The sequence below is a fragment of the Rana temporaria genome, chromosome 5 (genome assembly GCF_905171775.1).
Source record: "Rana temporaria chromosome 5, aRanTem1.1, whole genome shotgun sequence".
Lineage (NCBI taxonomy): Eukaryota > Metazoa > Chordata > Amphibia > Anura > Ranidae > Rana > Rana temporaria.
The window spans coordinates 327243242-327261320 of NC_053493.1; the positions used below are offsets into that span (position 1 = coordinate 327243242).

The 18079-nt window shown below is 44.3% G+C and overlaps 1 protein-coding gene across 1 annotated transcript in view; it reads left to right on the forward strand.

Moving 5' to 3' along the window:
- RAB2A (RAB2A, member RAS oncogene family) overlaps nucleotides 1–18079 on the forward strand; it is a 124996-nt gene that overhangs the window by 17519 nt on the left and 89398 nt on the right. Inside the window, exon 2 of the mRNA XM_040354255.1 lies at nucleotides 9212–9283. Within this exon, the coding sequence (XP_040210189.1) occupies nucleotides 9212–9283 (72 nt within the window). The remainder of the gene's footprint in view (nucleotides 1–9211; nucleotides 9284–18079) is intronic.

The following is an 18079-nucleotide window of genomic DNA, read 5'->3' on the forward strand; positions in this document are numbered from 1 at the left end:
TAGCAGGAGACTGGTAACGTGACCCATGACCAAGCTTGCTGGCTAACAGATAACTGGCAGTCTGGCACTGATGATCATCACAGCGCAGGGGATGTCTCCTTAGCTTCCTCTGTTCGATTTAGTCGGCCCTGGATCTGGGGGAGGAAGGAAGGAAATAATTCCCTACATCTCCCGTCACTGTGCTATTGTGTAGTTGGTGGCTGTGCAGTGTACCAAAGCCCCGCCTTCTCCTCGTCCCTTATAGGCTGACCACTGACGTCCTCGTCCGTCAGTGTTCAGCCTATCACGGATGAGAAGGCGGGGCTTTGGTTCACTGCACAGTCGCCGACTAGACTACATAATATCACAGCGACGGGAGTTGTAGGGAATTACCATAATTCCTTCCTTCCTCCTCCAGATCATTACCCTTCATTACCACACAGCAGAAACCTTCACAGGACAGCCGGGAAGGTGCAGATGGACACAGTGAGGAAACCTGACTCGAGTATAAGCTGAGGGGGGGCATTTTCAGCACAAAAATGTGCTGAAAAACTCGGCTTATAATCGAGTATAAACGGTAATAAAATTATGCAGTCAGGGGAAGATAATGAACCAGTATGGCTAGGTGCAGAATTCACAGTAACGGCAGTAAAGACATAGATGTCATCAAGAGCTTCCATCCCTAATGTGAATACTAAAAAGAGGGGGGATTGCGGAATTTGGCACTGTCATGTGCCTCCATCCCTGCCTTTGAAGATAAAAGAACCATTTGCGGCAAGGGGCAGCAGTGATGCAAACAAGGAAATGGGTCTTTTATATCCCAAGAATATTGACCGTGCAGATGCTATTATTTTAACATATTTATCCAACTGTGAATATGGTGGCCCCCTTTTGATTTACTGTGTATATATTAAATGCTTGTAAACATGTGTTTACCAATGATTGCCAGGTTAGAAGTTGGTACCTTGTCATGGGTGCATTTCTTTGTACATGGACTTCAATGTATGTAAACATGTTTGTTAGGGTTGTCTCGATACCACATTTTTAGGACAGATACCGATACTTTTTTTTTCATGTACTCACCGATACCGATTACAGATACCTTTTAAAAAAAATGTGTCCCCAAATGCAGCCTTGTCCCCAGTGGCCTACCTGTGTAGGCAAATAGCCAGGATTGGATGGGTGATCTATCAAAGTGCCCGGACAAAGGGGAGGGGCTATATATGACAACGCGCGGCCGGGAACACACAGCTTTTGAAATGAAAGCTGTTATGTTCCCCCGTGCGCTGATCAGCAGCATCTCTCCGCCCGCTCGTCTCTCAAAAAAAAAGTATCGAGTGAAGCATCGGGAGCATTTGCCCAAGTACAAGTACTGATTTGACCAATGAATGAGCCGAGAAGCCAGCGTGTTCACGGTGCGGGACTTTCGAGCGATCTGGTAAGTAAACAGGGGGGCTGCTAATCCTCAGATGTTTTTTTACCTTAATGCATAGAATGCATTAAGGTGAAAAAATATGTAACTTTACAACCCCTTTAAGTATGGGGAGCGTTAAAGTGGTTGTAAAGGCAGTTTTTAGTTTTTTTTTTATCTTAAACTTAATGCATTAAGATTAAAAGCCTTCTGTGTGCAGCAGCCACCTCCTAATACTTGCCTGAGCCCCCTCACTGTCCAGCAATGTCCACGAATGACTCGGCTGCCTGAGATTCTTCCTCCTGATTGGCTGAGACACAGCAGCCGCACCATTGGCTGTCAGTCAGCTAGCCAATCGGGGAAGAGGGGCAGGGCTTCGTGTCTGAATGGACACAGGGAGTTGTGACTCGGATCAGGTGCCCCCATAGCAAGCTGCTTGCTGTGGGGGCACTCAACAGGAGGGAGGGGCCAAGAGAAGAGGAGGATTGGGGCTGCTCTGTGCAAATCCAATGCAACAGAGCAGGTAAGTATAACATGTTTGTTTTCATAGGGGGGGCTTAAAAGGGGTTGTAAACCTCCCGTAGTGCAGCAGCCCCCCTTTTTCTTAAACCCAATGGTTCCATGGACAGATGAGCACAGCAGCTCCAGCTGCTGTTTGGGATCCTCATTAGATGGATTGATAGCAGCACAACAATTGGCTTCCGCTGCTGTCAATCAAATCCAGTGACATGGGGGCCAAGTCCTGCTGTCTGTGTCAATGGAAGCAGCAGCAGGACTCGGGAGCACGCCCACTCGGGTGTCCTCTTGGAATGCGGGTCTCCTAGGGGGCACTTGATGCAGGGAGGAGCCAGGAGTATCGCTGGGGGACCACAGAAGAGGAGGGTCAGGACACTGTGCAAAAGAGGAGGCAAGTATGACATGTTTGTTATTTAAAAGGGAGGGGGAAATACTAACCTTTACGACCCCTTTTAAGTATGAGGAAATATAATAACTGCAGTAATAAGAGAGAGGGACATGGATTGCTGAGGAACAAAAAGCAGATTAGTTTATATAAATCTAACAGCTTAGACTTCTTTTATAGCAAAACTTCTTGGCTTCTGTTCCTTGTGCTTCAGTGTTTTTGGCAAGTTGTTTTATTTTAGGTTGTATGCCATCTCGGTCATCGCAACAAACCTATTGACAAATTTCTATCCAAAATAACATTCATTTCATTTTACTTCTCAGAAAATATTAAAATGTTTGATTTTTACATCATGTACCCACTTTGTCATTCCATGTGTTTCTGCACATAAATAGAAAACATTCATTCCATCTTATCGTCTTGAAAACTGAAACGTGTGATTAGATGCTGCTTGAAGTGTGTTTTGCTTAAGTAGTGCGCCTAATAAATCACATGATGAATGAGAATTGTGTAAGAGGTCATGTGTAAAGATGCAACAAATTGTCACGGAAGAGTGGTGAGCAGGAAATCCTAATGTACTTGTGTGCCCTGTGGCTGTAGAAGTCAGCTTTTCAGTGTTCCCTCTTTGCACACAGCACATTGAGCTAAATGTTTACTTTTTTTTATCCAATTAAGCGGGGGCGGGGCCAAGTCATACAATCTGCGGCTATGGACGCCGATTGTATGGCATGGGAGCGCGCCCGCACGCTAACCCCCCCTCGAGAGAGAGCTTTCCAAAGAGAGCTCGCTCTTGTGGGGAGGAGCAGCTGTGGGACCCCAGAAGAGGACGATCGGGGCCACTCCTTGTAAAACGAACTGCACAGTGGAGGCAAGTATGACATGTATGTTAAAAAATAAATAAAAAAATAATAGCTAAGCACATCCTGCTACCTGTATAAACGAACGGCAGATGGATTCCAGAAAGTAAACGTTACATGAATCATCTGCCCTTACTCAAGATGGCCATAGCCAGAAATGCAAGGGGGTGTTTTCCAAAGTGATTTCTGAGCAAAATAAAGTGTGGAGACTTGGGTGGATGTGTGAGTTTGCTTTGAATATAAAAAATGACCAGTGCTGACACAGTTCCTCCTGGAAGTGATGCCCGGTGTCCATTTCCTCTTCCTGCAGACCCAATTAGAATTGGCCACTAGAGTAGACACTGGAAAGAGGGACGTGGGTGCCGTGCCCCATGCTGACACCCAACTAAGGAGCCCCCAAACAACCACGCAAAGCCTGACATGGATACATCTAAAAAATAGATGCCCAGCAAAATGTGCCTGGGGTAGAAAGAGAATGGACCACATCACTGGTACTAAACTTCTCTAGATAGGGAAAGGAGGAAGTGGGATCTTCATAATTGCACTATACCTAGTTGTCTTCCTGGATCCTTTTGAGACCTATTTTTATTGGGATTTAAAAGGGTTCCAATGGCAACGCATCCCCTCCAAACAGGGTAAACACAAAAAACTGACATGTCTGCCTGGAGGACCACCTTTTCAATCCTAATCTGCCAATGTGGTACCTGTCCTGAAGCAGGATCTTCATTTTTTTAGAGGCTGTCCTGGAAGACAACTGGGGGGGGGGGGCATTTTGTTCATAGGGGTGTGTGTGTATAATTTTATATATACAGTGCCTTGCGAAAGTATTCGGCCTCATTGAACTTTGCGACCTTTTGCCACATGTCAGGCTTCAAACATAAAGATATAAAACTAATTTTTTTTGAAGAATCAACAAGTGGGACACAATCATGAAGTGGAACGGAATGTATTGGATATTTCAAACTTTTTTAACAAATAAAAAACTGAAAAATTTGGGCATGCAAAATTATTCAGCCCCTTTACTTTCAGTGCAGCAAACTCTCTCCAGAAGTTCAGTGAGGATCTCTGAATGATCCAATGTTGACCTAAATGACTAATGATGATAAATAGAATCCACCTGTGTGTAATCAAGTCTCTGTATAAATGCACCTGCACTGTGATAGTCTCAGAGGTCCGTTTAAAGCACAGAAAGCATCATGAAGAACAAGGAACACACCAGGCAGGTCAGAGATACTGTTGTGGAGAATTTTAAAGCCGGATTTGGATACAAAAAGATTTCCCAAGCTTTAAACATCCCAAGGAGCATTGTGCAAGCGATAATATTGAAATGGAAGGAGTATCAGACCACTGTAAATCTACGAAGACCTGGCCGTCGCTCTAAACTTTCAGCTCATACAAGGAGAAGACTGATCAGAGATGCAGCCAACCCATGATCACTCTGGATGAACTGCAGAGATCTTCAGCTGAGGTGGGAGACTCTGTCCATAGGACAACAATCAGTCATATACTGCACAAATATGGCCTTTATGGAAGAGTGGCAAGAAGAAAGCCATTTCTTAAAGATATCCATAAAAAGTGTTGTTTAAAGTTTGCCACAAGCCACCTGGGAGACACACCAAACATGTGGAAGAAGGTGCTCTGGTCAGATGAAACCAAAATCGAACTTTTTGGCAACAATGCAAAACGTTATGTTTGGCGTAAAAGCAACACAGCTCATCACCCTGAACACACCATCCCCACTGTGAAACATGGTGGTGGCAGCATCATGGTTTGGGCCTGCTTTTCTTCAGCAGGGACAGGGAAGAAGGTTAAAATTGATGGGAAGATGGATGGAGCCAAATACAGGACCATTCTGGAAGAAAACCTGATGGAGTCTGCAAAAGACCTGAGACAGGGACGGAGATTTGTCTTCCAACAAGACAATGATCCAAAGCATAAAGCAAAATCTACAGTGGAATGGTTCACAAATAAACATATCCAGGTGTTAGAATGGCCAAGTCAAAGTCCAAACCTGAATCCAATCGAGAATCTGTGGAAAGAACTGAAAACTGCTGTTCACAAACGCTCTCCATCCAACCTCGCTGAGCTTGAGCGGTTTTGCAAAGAGGAATGGGCAAAAATTTCAGTCTCTGGATGTGCAAAACTGATAGAGACATATCCCAAGCGACTTATCGCAGCAAAAGGTGGCGCTACAAAGTATTAACTTAAAGGGGCTGAATAATTTTGCAAGCCCAATTTTTCAGTTTTTTATTTGTTAAAGTTTGAAATATCCAATAAATTTCGTTCCACTTCATGATTGTGTCCCACTTGTTGATTCTTCAAAAAAAATTACAGTTTTATATCTTTGTTTTGAAGCCTGAAATGTGGCAAAAGGTCACAAAGTTCAAGGGGGACGAATATTTTCTCAAGGCACTGTGTATATAGTAGTAATTTTATAAAAAAAAATCTTTCTATCATAGCATTTAAATGATCCCTCCCCGCCACCTAGTTTAAAATTTTCCTACAACTTTTTGTCAGTCTTCTCTACTAACATAGCTGAATCCATCCCCGTTTTAGGTTCAGTCCATCCCTGCTATCGAGCTGGTAACCAACCGAAAACTCAGCCCAGTTCTCGGTGAGCCCAAATCCCTCCTTCCTTTACCAATTCCTCAGCCACTTGTTAGGTTCCCTAAGCTTCTGCAGCCTATCTGGTGTGGCTCGAGGTACAGGGAGTATTTCTGAGAATATTGCCTTGGAGGTCCCTTTTCTTTAATAAGGCCCCTAAGTCCTTGAAATATTTTTTTTACGGCACGCCATCTTCCTCCTAACTTTGGTCATTGATAGCATATGTACCATGACAGCTGTGTCCTTCACAGCCCCACCCTGCAATTTGTCCATCCGATCTTTGGTGTGCCAAATCTTAGTACTCTGTAAGCAACATACTGTTCGGCGATCATGGTCTTTGCGACAGATTGGCCTATCTTTCCTCTTAATAGTCCCCTACCACCACTATCAGCCTGTCCTTTCCTTTAAACTTGTCTCCATCTTCACTGAAGGAGTTGGTCCCCTAGCAGCTAGGGGTGTCACTCTGCTCCAGCAGTTAATCTCCTGTGCTGACATCCCCAACATCCTACATCTTGGCATATTTATTGGGATGTATCGGCTCAGGACTGGCTTTTTTAACGCTTTTCCATTTACCCAGTCTGTCACCCATCTACCCTGCTCTGGTGCCTACACCTCCATGTCTCCACTCAGCTCTATACTGTCCCCTGCACCTGATGGGTATGGTCCAAAAGCCCTTTCAGGTTGACAATGCTTCAGCGTTTACCAGCTGCTTCCTTAGATTCAGGATCTCGGTTTCCGAGGAAACAACTTGCTTACATTTTTGCACTGCAGTGTTCACCTTTTAAACGGTTGTTTTAACGGAACGCATACATAGCACATGTGCACCGAGTGACAACACCATTCCTATTGGACATGGTACCCGCTATTGTAATGGAGATAATCCAGGAAAGATTAAATTATATTTTGCTCAAATTAATGTTAATCTTCTTTATTCTGAGCACTAGGTGTTCCATATCTGTTTGGCATCTCCCGCTCCCCTATTGCATTGGACCCCGTCGTCTCCTCCTACTACCTGATCAGACGCCCCCCCCCCCCAGCGTCTTCTGTTCTAACTCACTGGTTCTTTCCCCCTGTTTCAGCTCGCTGACCACAGTGCCTGTGGCATCCACTCTACATGACTAAGCACTGATGCCAGTGCGAAACGTTGGCCATACTGATTTTTGTGGGCTTGCAGTGACTGTATGCACAGTTGAAAATAAAGACATCTCTTTTAAAGAAAATTTTGGAGTGCGGCTGTCCAGCTTTTGTTCTTTTGTTTTTTGTCACTCTACTTTTCTCTGGCTCATGGACCTTGGCATCCTCTCCCTTTGCTCCTGCTCTTACAGCCTCCAGCATGTGTTTTTAGAACTCCTGCTTGCCAATCATCTCTGTACTCAGTGTCTTGAGGTCCTCACAGCTCAGTTTAATCTTCTTGTAGCCTAGGCCAGCCTTATGTAGCACAACAATTCTTTTTTTTTTTTCAGATCCTCAGAAAGTTCATTGCCATGAGGTGCCATGTTGAACTTCCAGTGACCAGTATGAGAGAGTAGGAGCAATAACACCCAATTTTTACACACCTGCTCCCCATTCACATTTGAGACCTTGTAACACGAAGGAGTCGGTAACCAGTAATTGTGCCCAATTTCAACATTTTCACTTGCTAGCGGTTTAGAAATCAATGGCTGTGTTGTTATTTTGAGGGGACAGCAAACTTACACTGTTATACAAGCCGTACACTCACTACTTTACATTGTAGCAAAGTGTCATTTCTTCAGTGTTGTCACATGAAAATATCTAATAAAATATTTACGAAAATGTGAGGGGTGTACTCACTTTTGTGAGATTCTATATGTGTGATCATGCACTTCCAGGTATCAGGCACAAGTGTAGCAGGCGCTGGCACCCACTGGTTGTTCTGTACACAGGCAGAATGGCGATCTGCCTTTCTAAACAAGGCAGATTGCCGTTCTGTCAGTACAGAAGGCATGGATCCTGTGTTCCTGTAAAGCAGGAACACCAATCCATGCCTTCCACTAGTAAAAGCTTAACTATTCCGAAACACCAGTTAGGCACACAGTTAACGCCTTCCTAGCCAGTGCCGGTACAGTGACATTGCATATTTTTAGCACTGCATTAGTGTCATTGGTTCCCAGAAAATTGTCAGGTGTCTGAATTTTGTCCGCCACAACATCGCAGTCCTCCTCTAAGTCGCTGATTGCTGCCATTACTTCTAAATAAATAGAAATTCCATAAATATATTGTAGACACTAACTTTCTCTGTCGTTCATTGACGGACACAGCCTTCTTAATTCAGAATTATTGGGTTATATCGCCTCTGTTAGGAGTAGGACTAGACGGGTAAAAAAAAAAAAAAAACCCTGGCTACACCCATGGGCCGTCCTTGGTCAGTATATAACCCCCTCCCTGCTCTAGGTATTCAGTTTTTGTTTTTCTGCCTAGTCAGGAGTAAGGACCTAGTCTTGAGAATTTTTGTTTTATTTATTTTCCTGGATTTTTTTTCCGGTGAGATCTACAATCAACTGCCAGGCTGGGCGACGGACTGGATAATGTAGATCCAGAGGGTCGCCCCAGTCTGGCCAGCGAGCGCATGCAGACCTCATCTATGCGCTAGGTCAGCTGGACAAGCCCCATTCTGGGACGGCCGGCAGGCTAACCGCTTGCAGGGGCACATATAACTAGGCTACTGCCCTCTGAGTCAGTGTCATCATGGTCGACGGCCCCCCACTTCAGTGGTGAGGAGGATCTGTCTGGGAGCATTACTCGCAAACTTTGCTTGATCGGTAAGTTGGGGGCCCCACGCCTTTCTTTCCTTTAGGGGTGGGGGGAGTGGGTACTCCCTGGGGTAGTCGGTTCCTCCAGGTTTCTCCTAAACAAGCACAATGCTGGAAGAAATTTACAGCACACACTGATTTTGGTTGCATAGTTATTAATGTGGTTGTTAATTCCTTGCTAAAGAACATTATTTCTTATCCAGTTGTTAGCACACACATATTTTATATTTATATATATATATATATATATATATATATATATATATATATATATATATATATATATATATATATATATATATATATATATATATATATATATATATATATATATATATATATATATATATATATTTGTGGCAGCAGGCAGGTTACAGCATCCTGAATGCAACCAGGAAATGTATTTGTGTGTTAGATAGATAGATAGATATCATCAGTTTGTACCTCTAGGGGGAGTGCTGGGAGGACTTGATGAGCCCAGTTGAATTAGGTGGCCTCGTAGCCAACTCGCCTTGGACCAGTCTAAAGGATGGATATGGCACACATATTGTAAAAGTTGTATGACTTCAGTCACGTCTGATGACTGGATGTTCTCAATACTTGCAAAGATTGTGTTTATTGGTGTTTGTGTAATGTTACTAGCCTAAAGAAAATATTTACGTAATTATTTCTTTTCTTTTCCTTCTAGGTGTCGGAAAATCTTGTCTACTATTACAGTTCACAGACAAGAGGTTCCAGCCTGTTCATGACCTGACAATTGGTAAGATACACAAAAATTCCACTGTCATTAATAAAATGCTAAACATATTAGTTGCTGCATGTGCCATTTTCTAAACTACTGTGAAAAATTTACCTTTTCATTTTCAGTCTGCAGCCTAAATTTTATTTTATTTTTTTAAACGGGCAAGGCGGTTTAAACTCATTGGGGGCATTCTGTGCACAACTCATTTATGGCCTAGATCCTACTTTCTTTTTTTGTGTGTGTGTGTGTGTGTGTTTTTTTTTTTTTTTTTAAGTATGCTGTACACATTTTGGTGATACATTGGACTGGCTAAATAGGTGATGGGGCTCTGTTGTTTCTCTTGTTGCAACACCTTTTTTGTTGTGATACTACCATACTGAAAAAGTAATGAGTTGGCAGTGAATTTGAGTATGTTACAGGGGTAGTTAACTTGGCCATTTAAATCCTTAAAGGAGAAGCTCGCCTTTCATAACATGTTACACTTATATTCGGGGTGTAACATTTCATGAATGCACTGGCCTCCATTCCTCTCTGTGAAAGCAGACCGGGGATCTTCTCCCCCTGTCTGCTGCCAGAAAAAAAAAAAGGACTCCGCCCACCCAGCCGCACAGTCCTCTGAATGGAAAACTACAAGGTGTGGCAGCCTTTGCGGTTGTTGGCTTGTAGTTTTCAATGAACTACCAAGGCACTGTAAGCGCTGTGGTAGTTTGAGTCTTCCTGTCAGAATGTATTGGCTTCCTCGTTCAAGGTACAACGCTGATAGATCTGCAGCATGGCACCAGCAATCTGCTGATCACTGGTGCAATGCTTTACAAGCTCCTGTAACAAAAGATAATGCACTCCTTTTTTTTATTTTTTTTTTTTTTTTTTTTCGGGAAAAAAAAATGGCAAGTGAGATTATCCTTTTAAAATCGGTATAGCCAGTATACAAAAGCTTTTTCCAACATTCTGCCTTAATTATCCTTGATTGGTTCTTACTATTTTGCGGCTTATTTCGCTTTTTACCCTTTCCCAACCAAAGCCAGCGCCACTTTATCTGTTGTCTTCCGCCTCCACAGTGTATATCACTTCCACCCTTTCTGTCAGTAATGGCTGTAATGTCACACATGCACACCATTTATTAGCCAAGCCTCGTTTTTGTATTTCGGGATTTCTACCAAGTTCCAGGATGTCTGAATCGCACTCCTAGTTTATCTTATGTGTTTAAAGTGGTTGTAAACTCATCCAAAAAAAAAAACCTGCAAGACATAAGCATAATGAGCTAGTATGCATCGCATACTAGCTCATTATGAAAAACTTGCCTTGGATCAAAGCTGGTGCCGCAGTCCCCGTACACCGCTGTGACCGGCAACATGTCTCCGGAATGTTACTTCCCGGTTTTCGGGCTCCCGCGCTCTGATTGGCTGGAGCCACGATGTTACTCCTGAGCATGCGCGTGGGAGCAGCCGGTCATGGCACATCGGCTGAAGCAATGGCACAAACTAACCGTTTCTTCACTGCGCATGTGCCAATGACGTCGGCACATGCTGATACAGTGGATATATCCTAAACCATACAGGTTTAGGCGATATTCACGATACCTACAGGTAAGCCTTATCGTCTTACCTGTAGTGAAAAGTGGTTTGTAAGCGTTTACAACTACAAAAAAAAGTAAAAAAAAAAAGAGTTGTATACAGCCGGCAAGTGATGTACCGTATTGTATCTCCTCACTTCTTGTCCTGTGATCAGCACAGATGTTGACACCCCCCTTGGGACATGGCAAGTCACATGGAGTGTTTCAGGAAGTTATGAATGGGCCTGTACTCTTGCTGGATTGCGATGCAATGCCGCAGAGCGTTGATGACACAGGCACAACATCTTCCTGAATTGACTGACGGCGCACACAGTATGCCATGTATCGCCCCTAGTGTGCGCACGTGCCGGTGAGGTCATTAACGTGAACTTCGCCTGATTTCTACACAGCTGCAAATGTATGGCTGAATGTAAAGTCAGCACCATTTATATTTTATGTAGAATTGATTTTAATGGAGGAAAGTTGGAATGTAGAGTTAACTACCACTTTAATGAAATAACGACTTTGTAATTCTGGAGAAAAAAACAACGCACTGGTGTCAGTGGGAGAAAACAATGGTAGGGGGTCAGTGAGTAAAAATACACTGAATTTGGTGATCGGCATATGAAAAAAACTAGCCTGCGATCATTTTAAAAGACATTGTCCCATCGTTGGTGGGAAAAATAGGAGGAATAGTACCCAATTGTTGGTGTGAGAAGAAATTATGCCCCATGGTTGGTATCGATGGATGAATAGTGCACCGTTGTTCATGGTAGTGGGTATTGTGCCCCATTTGTGTCAGTAAGGGTGAATCGGTAAGGGAAAAATAGTGTGCCATTTTAGTATGCATGGGGGGAGGAAGGAGTAGTGGCCCAGGAGGAATAGTTCTCCTATTACTGGCGTCAGCGGAAAAGAGTGCCCCATTGTTATCTCTGTAAAGGATTATTCCCTGCTGTTGGTGTCTTTTGAAAGGAATTTATACCCCATTGTTGGTGTCGGTGGGAGAAGTACCTCATTGTCAGTGGGAGGAAAAGTGCCCCAGGGACCTGATATAGACTGGCAAAGGCTACACCTGCACCACAGCTTGGGGACCACGGTATTGGGGGGGGGGGGGGTTAACCTATAACAAAGCATTTTAAAGCGGGAGTTCACCCATTAAACTGTTTTTTCAAACAATCCCCTTGGCTTCATGCTCGTTTTGTCTAGGGCAATCGGCTAGTTGTTTTAAAATATGAGCTGTACTTACCGTTTTCGAGATGCATCTTCTCCGTCGCTTCTGGGTATGGGTCTTCGAGACTGGGCGTTCCTTCTTGATTGACAGTCTTCCGAGAAGCTTCCGACGGTCGCATCCATCGCGTCACTAGTAGCCGAAAGAAGCCAAACGTCGGTGCGGCTCTATACTGCGCCTGCGCACCGACGTTCGGCTTCTTTCGGAAAATCGTGAAGCGATGGATGCGACCGTCGGAAGCCTCTCGGAAGACTGTCAATCAAAATAGGAACGCCCAGTCCCGCAGCCCATACCCGGAAGCGGCGGAGAAGATGCATCTCGTAAACGGTAAGTACAGCTCATGTTTTAAAACAACTAGCCGATTCCCCTAGACAAAACGAGCATGAAGCTAAGGGTAAAAAGTGTCATGTGAACCCCCGCTTTAAGAAGTGTAGTAATGGCCATAATACAAAAATACACAAAAACACTGTACTTTCCCCTTTAAAAGTGCCATCTGGCTCAGCTTGCGCAGACTGGCTTTATTTTTTTAAGGCCTGGACACACGATTAGATTATCTGATGGGAATTGTGTAAAGGTGGTAAAGGAGTCTGAAAAGTGGAAGTTCCTTTTTTTTTTTTTTTCGTTGGAACTCCACTTTATGCCCGATCCCAATCCAGCGATGTACTTGAGACCCGAGGCTCTCCCGTGTTTCTCCCTCCTGATTGGCTGAGATGCAGGAGTCATTGACTCTCTCTGCTGTCAGTCACAGCCACTGATGCAGACGGTGACGTCATAAGGGACGGGATCACCGGATGACATCACCCGGTGACCACGCCCCATGCCATTATATAAGTCGTTACGCAGGAGAGAGTGTTGTCAACATCGAAAGAAGAGCAGAGGGAAGAAGACGACGAAGAACACCGGGCAACCGCTAGCAGAAGATGGCGGAGGAGCCTGGCAGAAGACACCGGAGAAGTCGGAAGAGACCCCCGGAGCTGCCTAATAAATTACCTTTAAAAGCCTTTTTGTAGTGTGTGTGTGTGTGTGTGTGTGTGTGTGTGTGTGTCCACCAGGTGAATGGGCAGGGGTACAATGTACCCCATACTCATTCACATAGGGTGGGGGGGTCAGGATCTGGGGGCTCCCAGATTCCGATAAGCCCAGCAGGCCCTGACAACTCATCAACATGGGGACAAGGTGCTTTGGGGTGGGGAGGTTCAGGGGCCCCCCTGCCCTAAAGCACCCACCCCTCCATGTTGAGGGCATGAGGCCTGGTACAGTTCAGGCCGCACCGGGCTGCATTCCCGGATAAGGGTCTGGTATGGGGATCCCCACGCCGTTTTTTGACTTAGGGAGTTCCCTTTAAAATCCATACTAGACTGAAGGGCCTGGTGAGCTCCTAGAGGGGGACCCCATGCTGTTTTTTTTTTTTTTTTTTATTTAAAATTTGGCGTGGAGTCAGAGCACAAGTCACATGCCAAAGTCGGATCATGACGGCGATCCGACTTTTATCCAACTTCAGTGATATTTAATGGGCTGAAGTAGGAACAAAGTCGGACCAAAGTAGTGCAGGGAGCATTTTCAAAGTCGGACCGACATGTGTCGGAAACATTGATTTTTCACACGTCATGCGACGTGTGAAAATGTCGAAGCCTTTGTCGCACTAGTGTGAACCCGGCCTCATGATGTAACATTCTAATCGGCAAATTGACTCAAAACATCTGTAAAGGTTTCCTGAGCCTTTAATTGGTCTCTGTCTGTTTCAGTAGGTTACACAATTATGGGCAAGACTGCCAACTTGACAGCTGTCCAGAAGATAGTCATGGACACCCTCCACAAAGGTGGGGGGGTCACAAAAAGGGTCATTGCTAAAAGCTGGCTGTTCAGAGTGCTGTATCTAAACATAATAATGGGAAGTTTAATGAAAGGAAAAAGTGTGGTAGAAAAAGGTGCACAAGCAACAGGGATAACTGCAGCCTTTGGGGGAGATTCACAAGGCATGGACTAGGGCTGGTGTCGGTGCTTCAAGAGCTGCCACCACACCCACACCCACTTATCCAGGAAATGAGCTACAACTGTCCCATTCATTGTCGAGCCACTCCTGAACCAGAGACAAGGTCAGAAGCCTCTTACCTGAGCTAAGAAGAAAAAGTATTGGACTGTTGCTCAGTGGTCCAAAGTCCTCTTTTTGGCTGAAAGTAAATCTTGCATTTGGAAATCGAGGTCCCAGAGTCTGGAGGAAGAGTGGAGAGGCACATAATCCAAGTTGCATGAGGTGAAGTGTGAGGTTTCCACATTCAGTGATGATTTGGGGAGCCATGTCATCTGCTGGTGTTGGTCCACTGTGTTTTATCAAGTCCAAAGTCAGCGCAGCCTTCTACCAGGAAATTCTAGAGCACTTCATGCTTCCCTCTGCTGACCAGCTTTATGGAGATGCTGTTTTTTCCAGCAGGACTTGGCACCTGCTCACACTGCCAAAAGAACCAATACCTGGGTTAATGGTATCACTGTTCTTGACTGGCCAGCAAACTTGCCTGACCTGAACCCCATAGAGAATCTGTGGGGTATTGTCAAGAGGAAGATGAGACAATAGACTGAACAATGCAGACGGCTGAAGGCTGCTATAGAAAAAAAACCTGGGCTCTCAACACCTCAGCAGTGCCACAGGCTGATCGTCTCGATGCCACGCTAAATTGATGCAGTAATTCTTGCAAAAGAACCCTAACAAAGTATTGAGTGCATACTAGCTGTAAGCCATAATTGTCAAAAGCAAGAACTGCTTGAAATCACTCTGTAACACAACTTTATAAAAATGAGTTTCACGTTTTGAATTGAATTGCTGAAATTCACTTTTGATTATTTTTTTTTAGATGCACTTGTATATGAGCGCACACATCTCTTTGCATTCAGCTAACTTAACCACTTGCCGCCTGCCTTATAGCAGATTGACAGCGGCAAAGTGGTTTAGTTATTCTGTTCGGACATCATATGACGCGATCAAGATAACAGTCGGCACGAACCCGCGGGGGGTGCTCAGCAAGGCGATCGGAGGTGTTGTGTGTCGGTCTAACACACCGCAACTCCGATTGTGGTACGAAGCCTCTGACAGAGGCTTCATGCCACGTGATCAGCTGTGACCAATCACAGCTGATCATCGCGTTAACCAGGAAGTGCCACTAAACTGTTCTCCTCGGTTCATGCTGACAGGGAGAGCCAATCTGCATCTCTCCCTGTCGGGGGGTCTGTCTGTGCCGGCACACAGAGGCAGAGGACACAGCCTGTACACACAGTGGGGGGGACATCGCAGGATCCTGGGGACAAGGTAAGTAACCTGGACCAGGATCCAGAGATGCAATCCCGAGTGTGGCTCGGGGTTACCACTAATGTTACTGAAATGTATCCCAGAGCCCCACTCGGGATTACCGCCAGGGAGGTTAACCAATTATTGTACAGGTAGGTTTAATCTGTTTCATTGAGGCTAACTGCTGCTACATCTGCCTAAAGAAATAGAAATCAAAAGCACCACATTTTTGAAAAGTGTTGTGTTGTTGTTTTTTTTTTTTTCTTCAAGTGAACTAGGCATCTGTATAATATATGTAACATTCAATTGCACAACCCTTTTTTAAAGGTCATTACTGCTGGAAATCGTAATGTCACATGAATGGTTTAAAAGTGTTTTGCAAGTCAGCTGTCAGTAAATGGAATTTGCATGTTGAAATAAGGATCACTTGGTATAAACAACTTGCTTAGTGGTACTTGGAGAATAGGAGTCCCATTGCATTAAAGTAAAAAGGTTGTTGAATATCTCATGCAACTTTCATGGCCTGTATTTATACTGTGCTTCTTTTTTCTCTCATTGTACACTAATTTTGTTTCTTGATATGTCCAAGACTTAAAGTGTTTTGTATCTGTATTCAGAGATGTGTACAAATGATAGCTCCTCGCCTGAATACTACTATCTCCTCCCCACCTGCACGGAAGCTATGCACTACCACAGACCAGTGCAAGGGTTTCCAGGAAGTGTCATTAAAGCGCTGTTACGCCCCCCCCATTTTCTTTTTAAAAGCCAGCAGCTACACACACTGCAGCTGCTGGCTTTTAATAATAGGACACTTGCCTGTCCTGGAGTCGAGCGATGTCGGCTCCCACAGCTGATGTTTGCATCAGTTGTCGGGTGCTGCCATTGCAGGTAAGGGTACCCAGCAGTGAAGCCTTTCGGCTTTACGCCGGAAGCCCTACTGTGCATATGGGAGGCACGCTCCTCTCTCCCACTGTCCAAGGGGAGGGAGGAGGAGGGAGTCCCGGCTGTGACGTCGCCACCCGCGGCTGAGGCTCCCGGAAGTGGGAAAGGATACTGGTCAAAGAGTAATCGGATGAACGGAAGTTCCATGTTGGGGGTAGAACTCTGCTTTAAGCCCAGAGCAGGGGCGGCAATAATGATCCCTTCTTCATTGTTTGCAGCATAAGCAAGTAAACAGACCCTTGTATCGGTGTTGGCTGTAATAAAGCCCCCCTTTATGTTTCGTGAGAGCAGCCGTAAAGAATCCTGCTTCACTGGTGTCCGCCTTAATAATGGTCCCCAATTCTTTGGTGTCAGTTTTTATAAGGAACGCCCTTTGTGTTGTGTCAGCCATAATTAAAATCCCCATTCTTTGTGTCGGTATGAGCTATAATGGTTTCCCCACTCACTGGTGTTCAGTTGGGTTCCCTCTTCATTGGTAACATGCCTGTACACACGCACCCATGCTGCTTCCTCCTTCTTTTCCAACCAGAAGTACACTGTGTCTGTCAGGCTGGCAGTGTTATCATTCATATGTAAGGTGCTGGAACACATAGAACACCCTAGCACTAGGCGCACCACTGCCACACTGCATTGTATCCACTGGGACCACACAGGCCATAGTTTCAACAGTGCTGTTGTAAGACTGGTGGAAACATCTTCCGTATTGCTATAGACGGCTGAGAATTCCTGATCTGTTATAAGAAACTATGCCACAAATAAACTGATGCTTGCTTATGAGCACTTCTAAAGGGTTCAAGTAAGCTGCTGGGGACAGGTAGCAATTTCAAGAGCCTGCTTGAGGACTGCTAGCATCTTACACAACACTTAATAAGTCTGTGCTCATATGGCCAGAGCTAGGTGGGTTATGTTTCTAGTAGAGCTGCACGATTCTGGGAAAAATTAAAATTGTGATTCTTTTGCATGAAATGAAGATCACGATTCTCAAAAATGTATTTATTTAAAGTTATTTTCAACACAAAACGGAGCTTATGTGCTTAAATACAGTTTATGTAAATCTGACGGACTGTTTACATGTTAAATTTTAAAAGCTGCAGCAAACCTGCTGACCTTACATGCTTGCTAATGTGAAAGAACATCTCTGATTTTCACACTTAACTAAATTCTGTGACGGTAGTCGGCGCAATGCTAACGACGCCTCAAATGCAGGTCGTCAATGCAGTGTTTGCCTGTACTGGATCGCATGGCGCAGAACTACAATGTGATCTAGTGTCTGTTTACTTGACCTCCATAACGTTTTACCCCCTTCATGGTCAGGGGATTTCTGTTATTCAGTTTAATAAAAAAAAGACTGAAAATTTTGGGGAATAAATCCGTGTTTTTTTTTTTTTTTTTCTTTTTTTCTCTGTTATAAAACATATCCAATAAAATCAATACATTTTGGGCCAAAATGCATTCTGCTACATGTCATTTTGTAAAAACCAAACTGCATTTTTGGGGACACTAGTATATTCTGATCAAGATACTGATCAGTACAGATACTCTACTAGTAATGTCGGTGATCTTAGTGTGGCTGTGGTATTGTGATGGGCAATCTAGCACTAATGTCACTAGTGACACTAATACAGTGATAATACTGTACTAATGGCACTGGCTGAGAAGGGGTTAACTGTGTGCCTTGCAAGTGTAATATGTGGTGCTTACTAACAGATATGTGATCATAAGTGGGTTAAAAATGGTGCCTAGTGTATTGTTTTAAAACATGGCCATAACATCAGCTTAATACTAGGGACCAGATGAATAGAAACGCCCTAC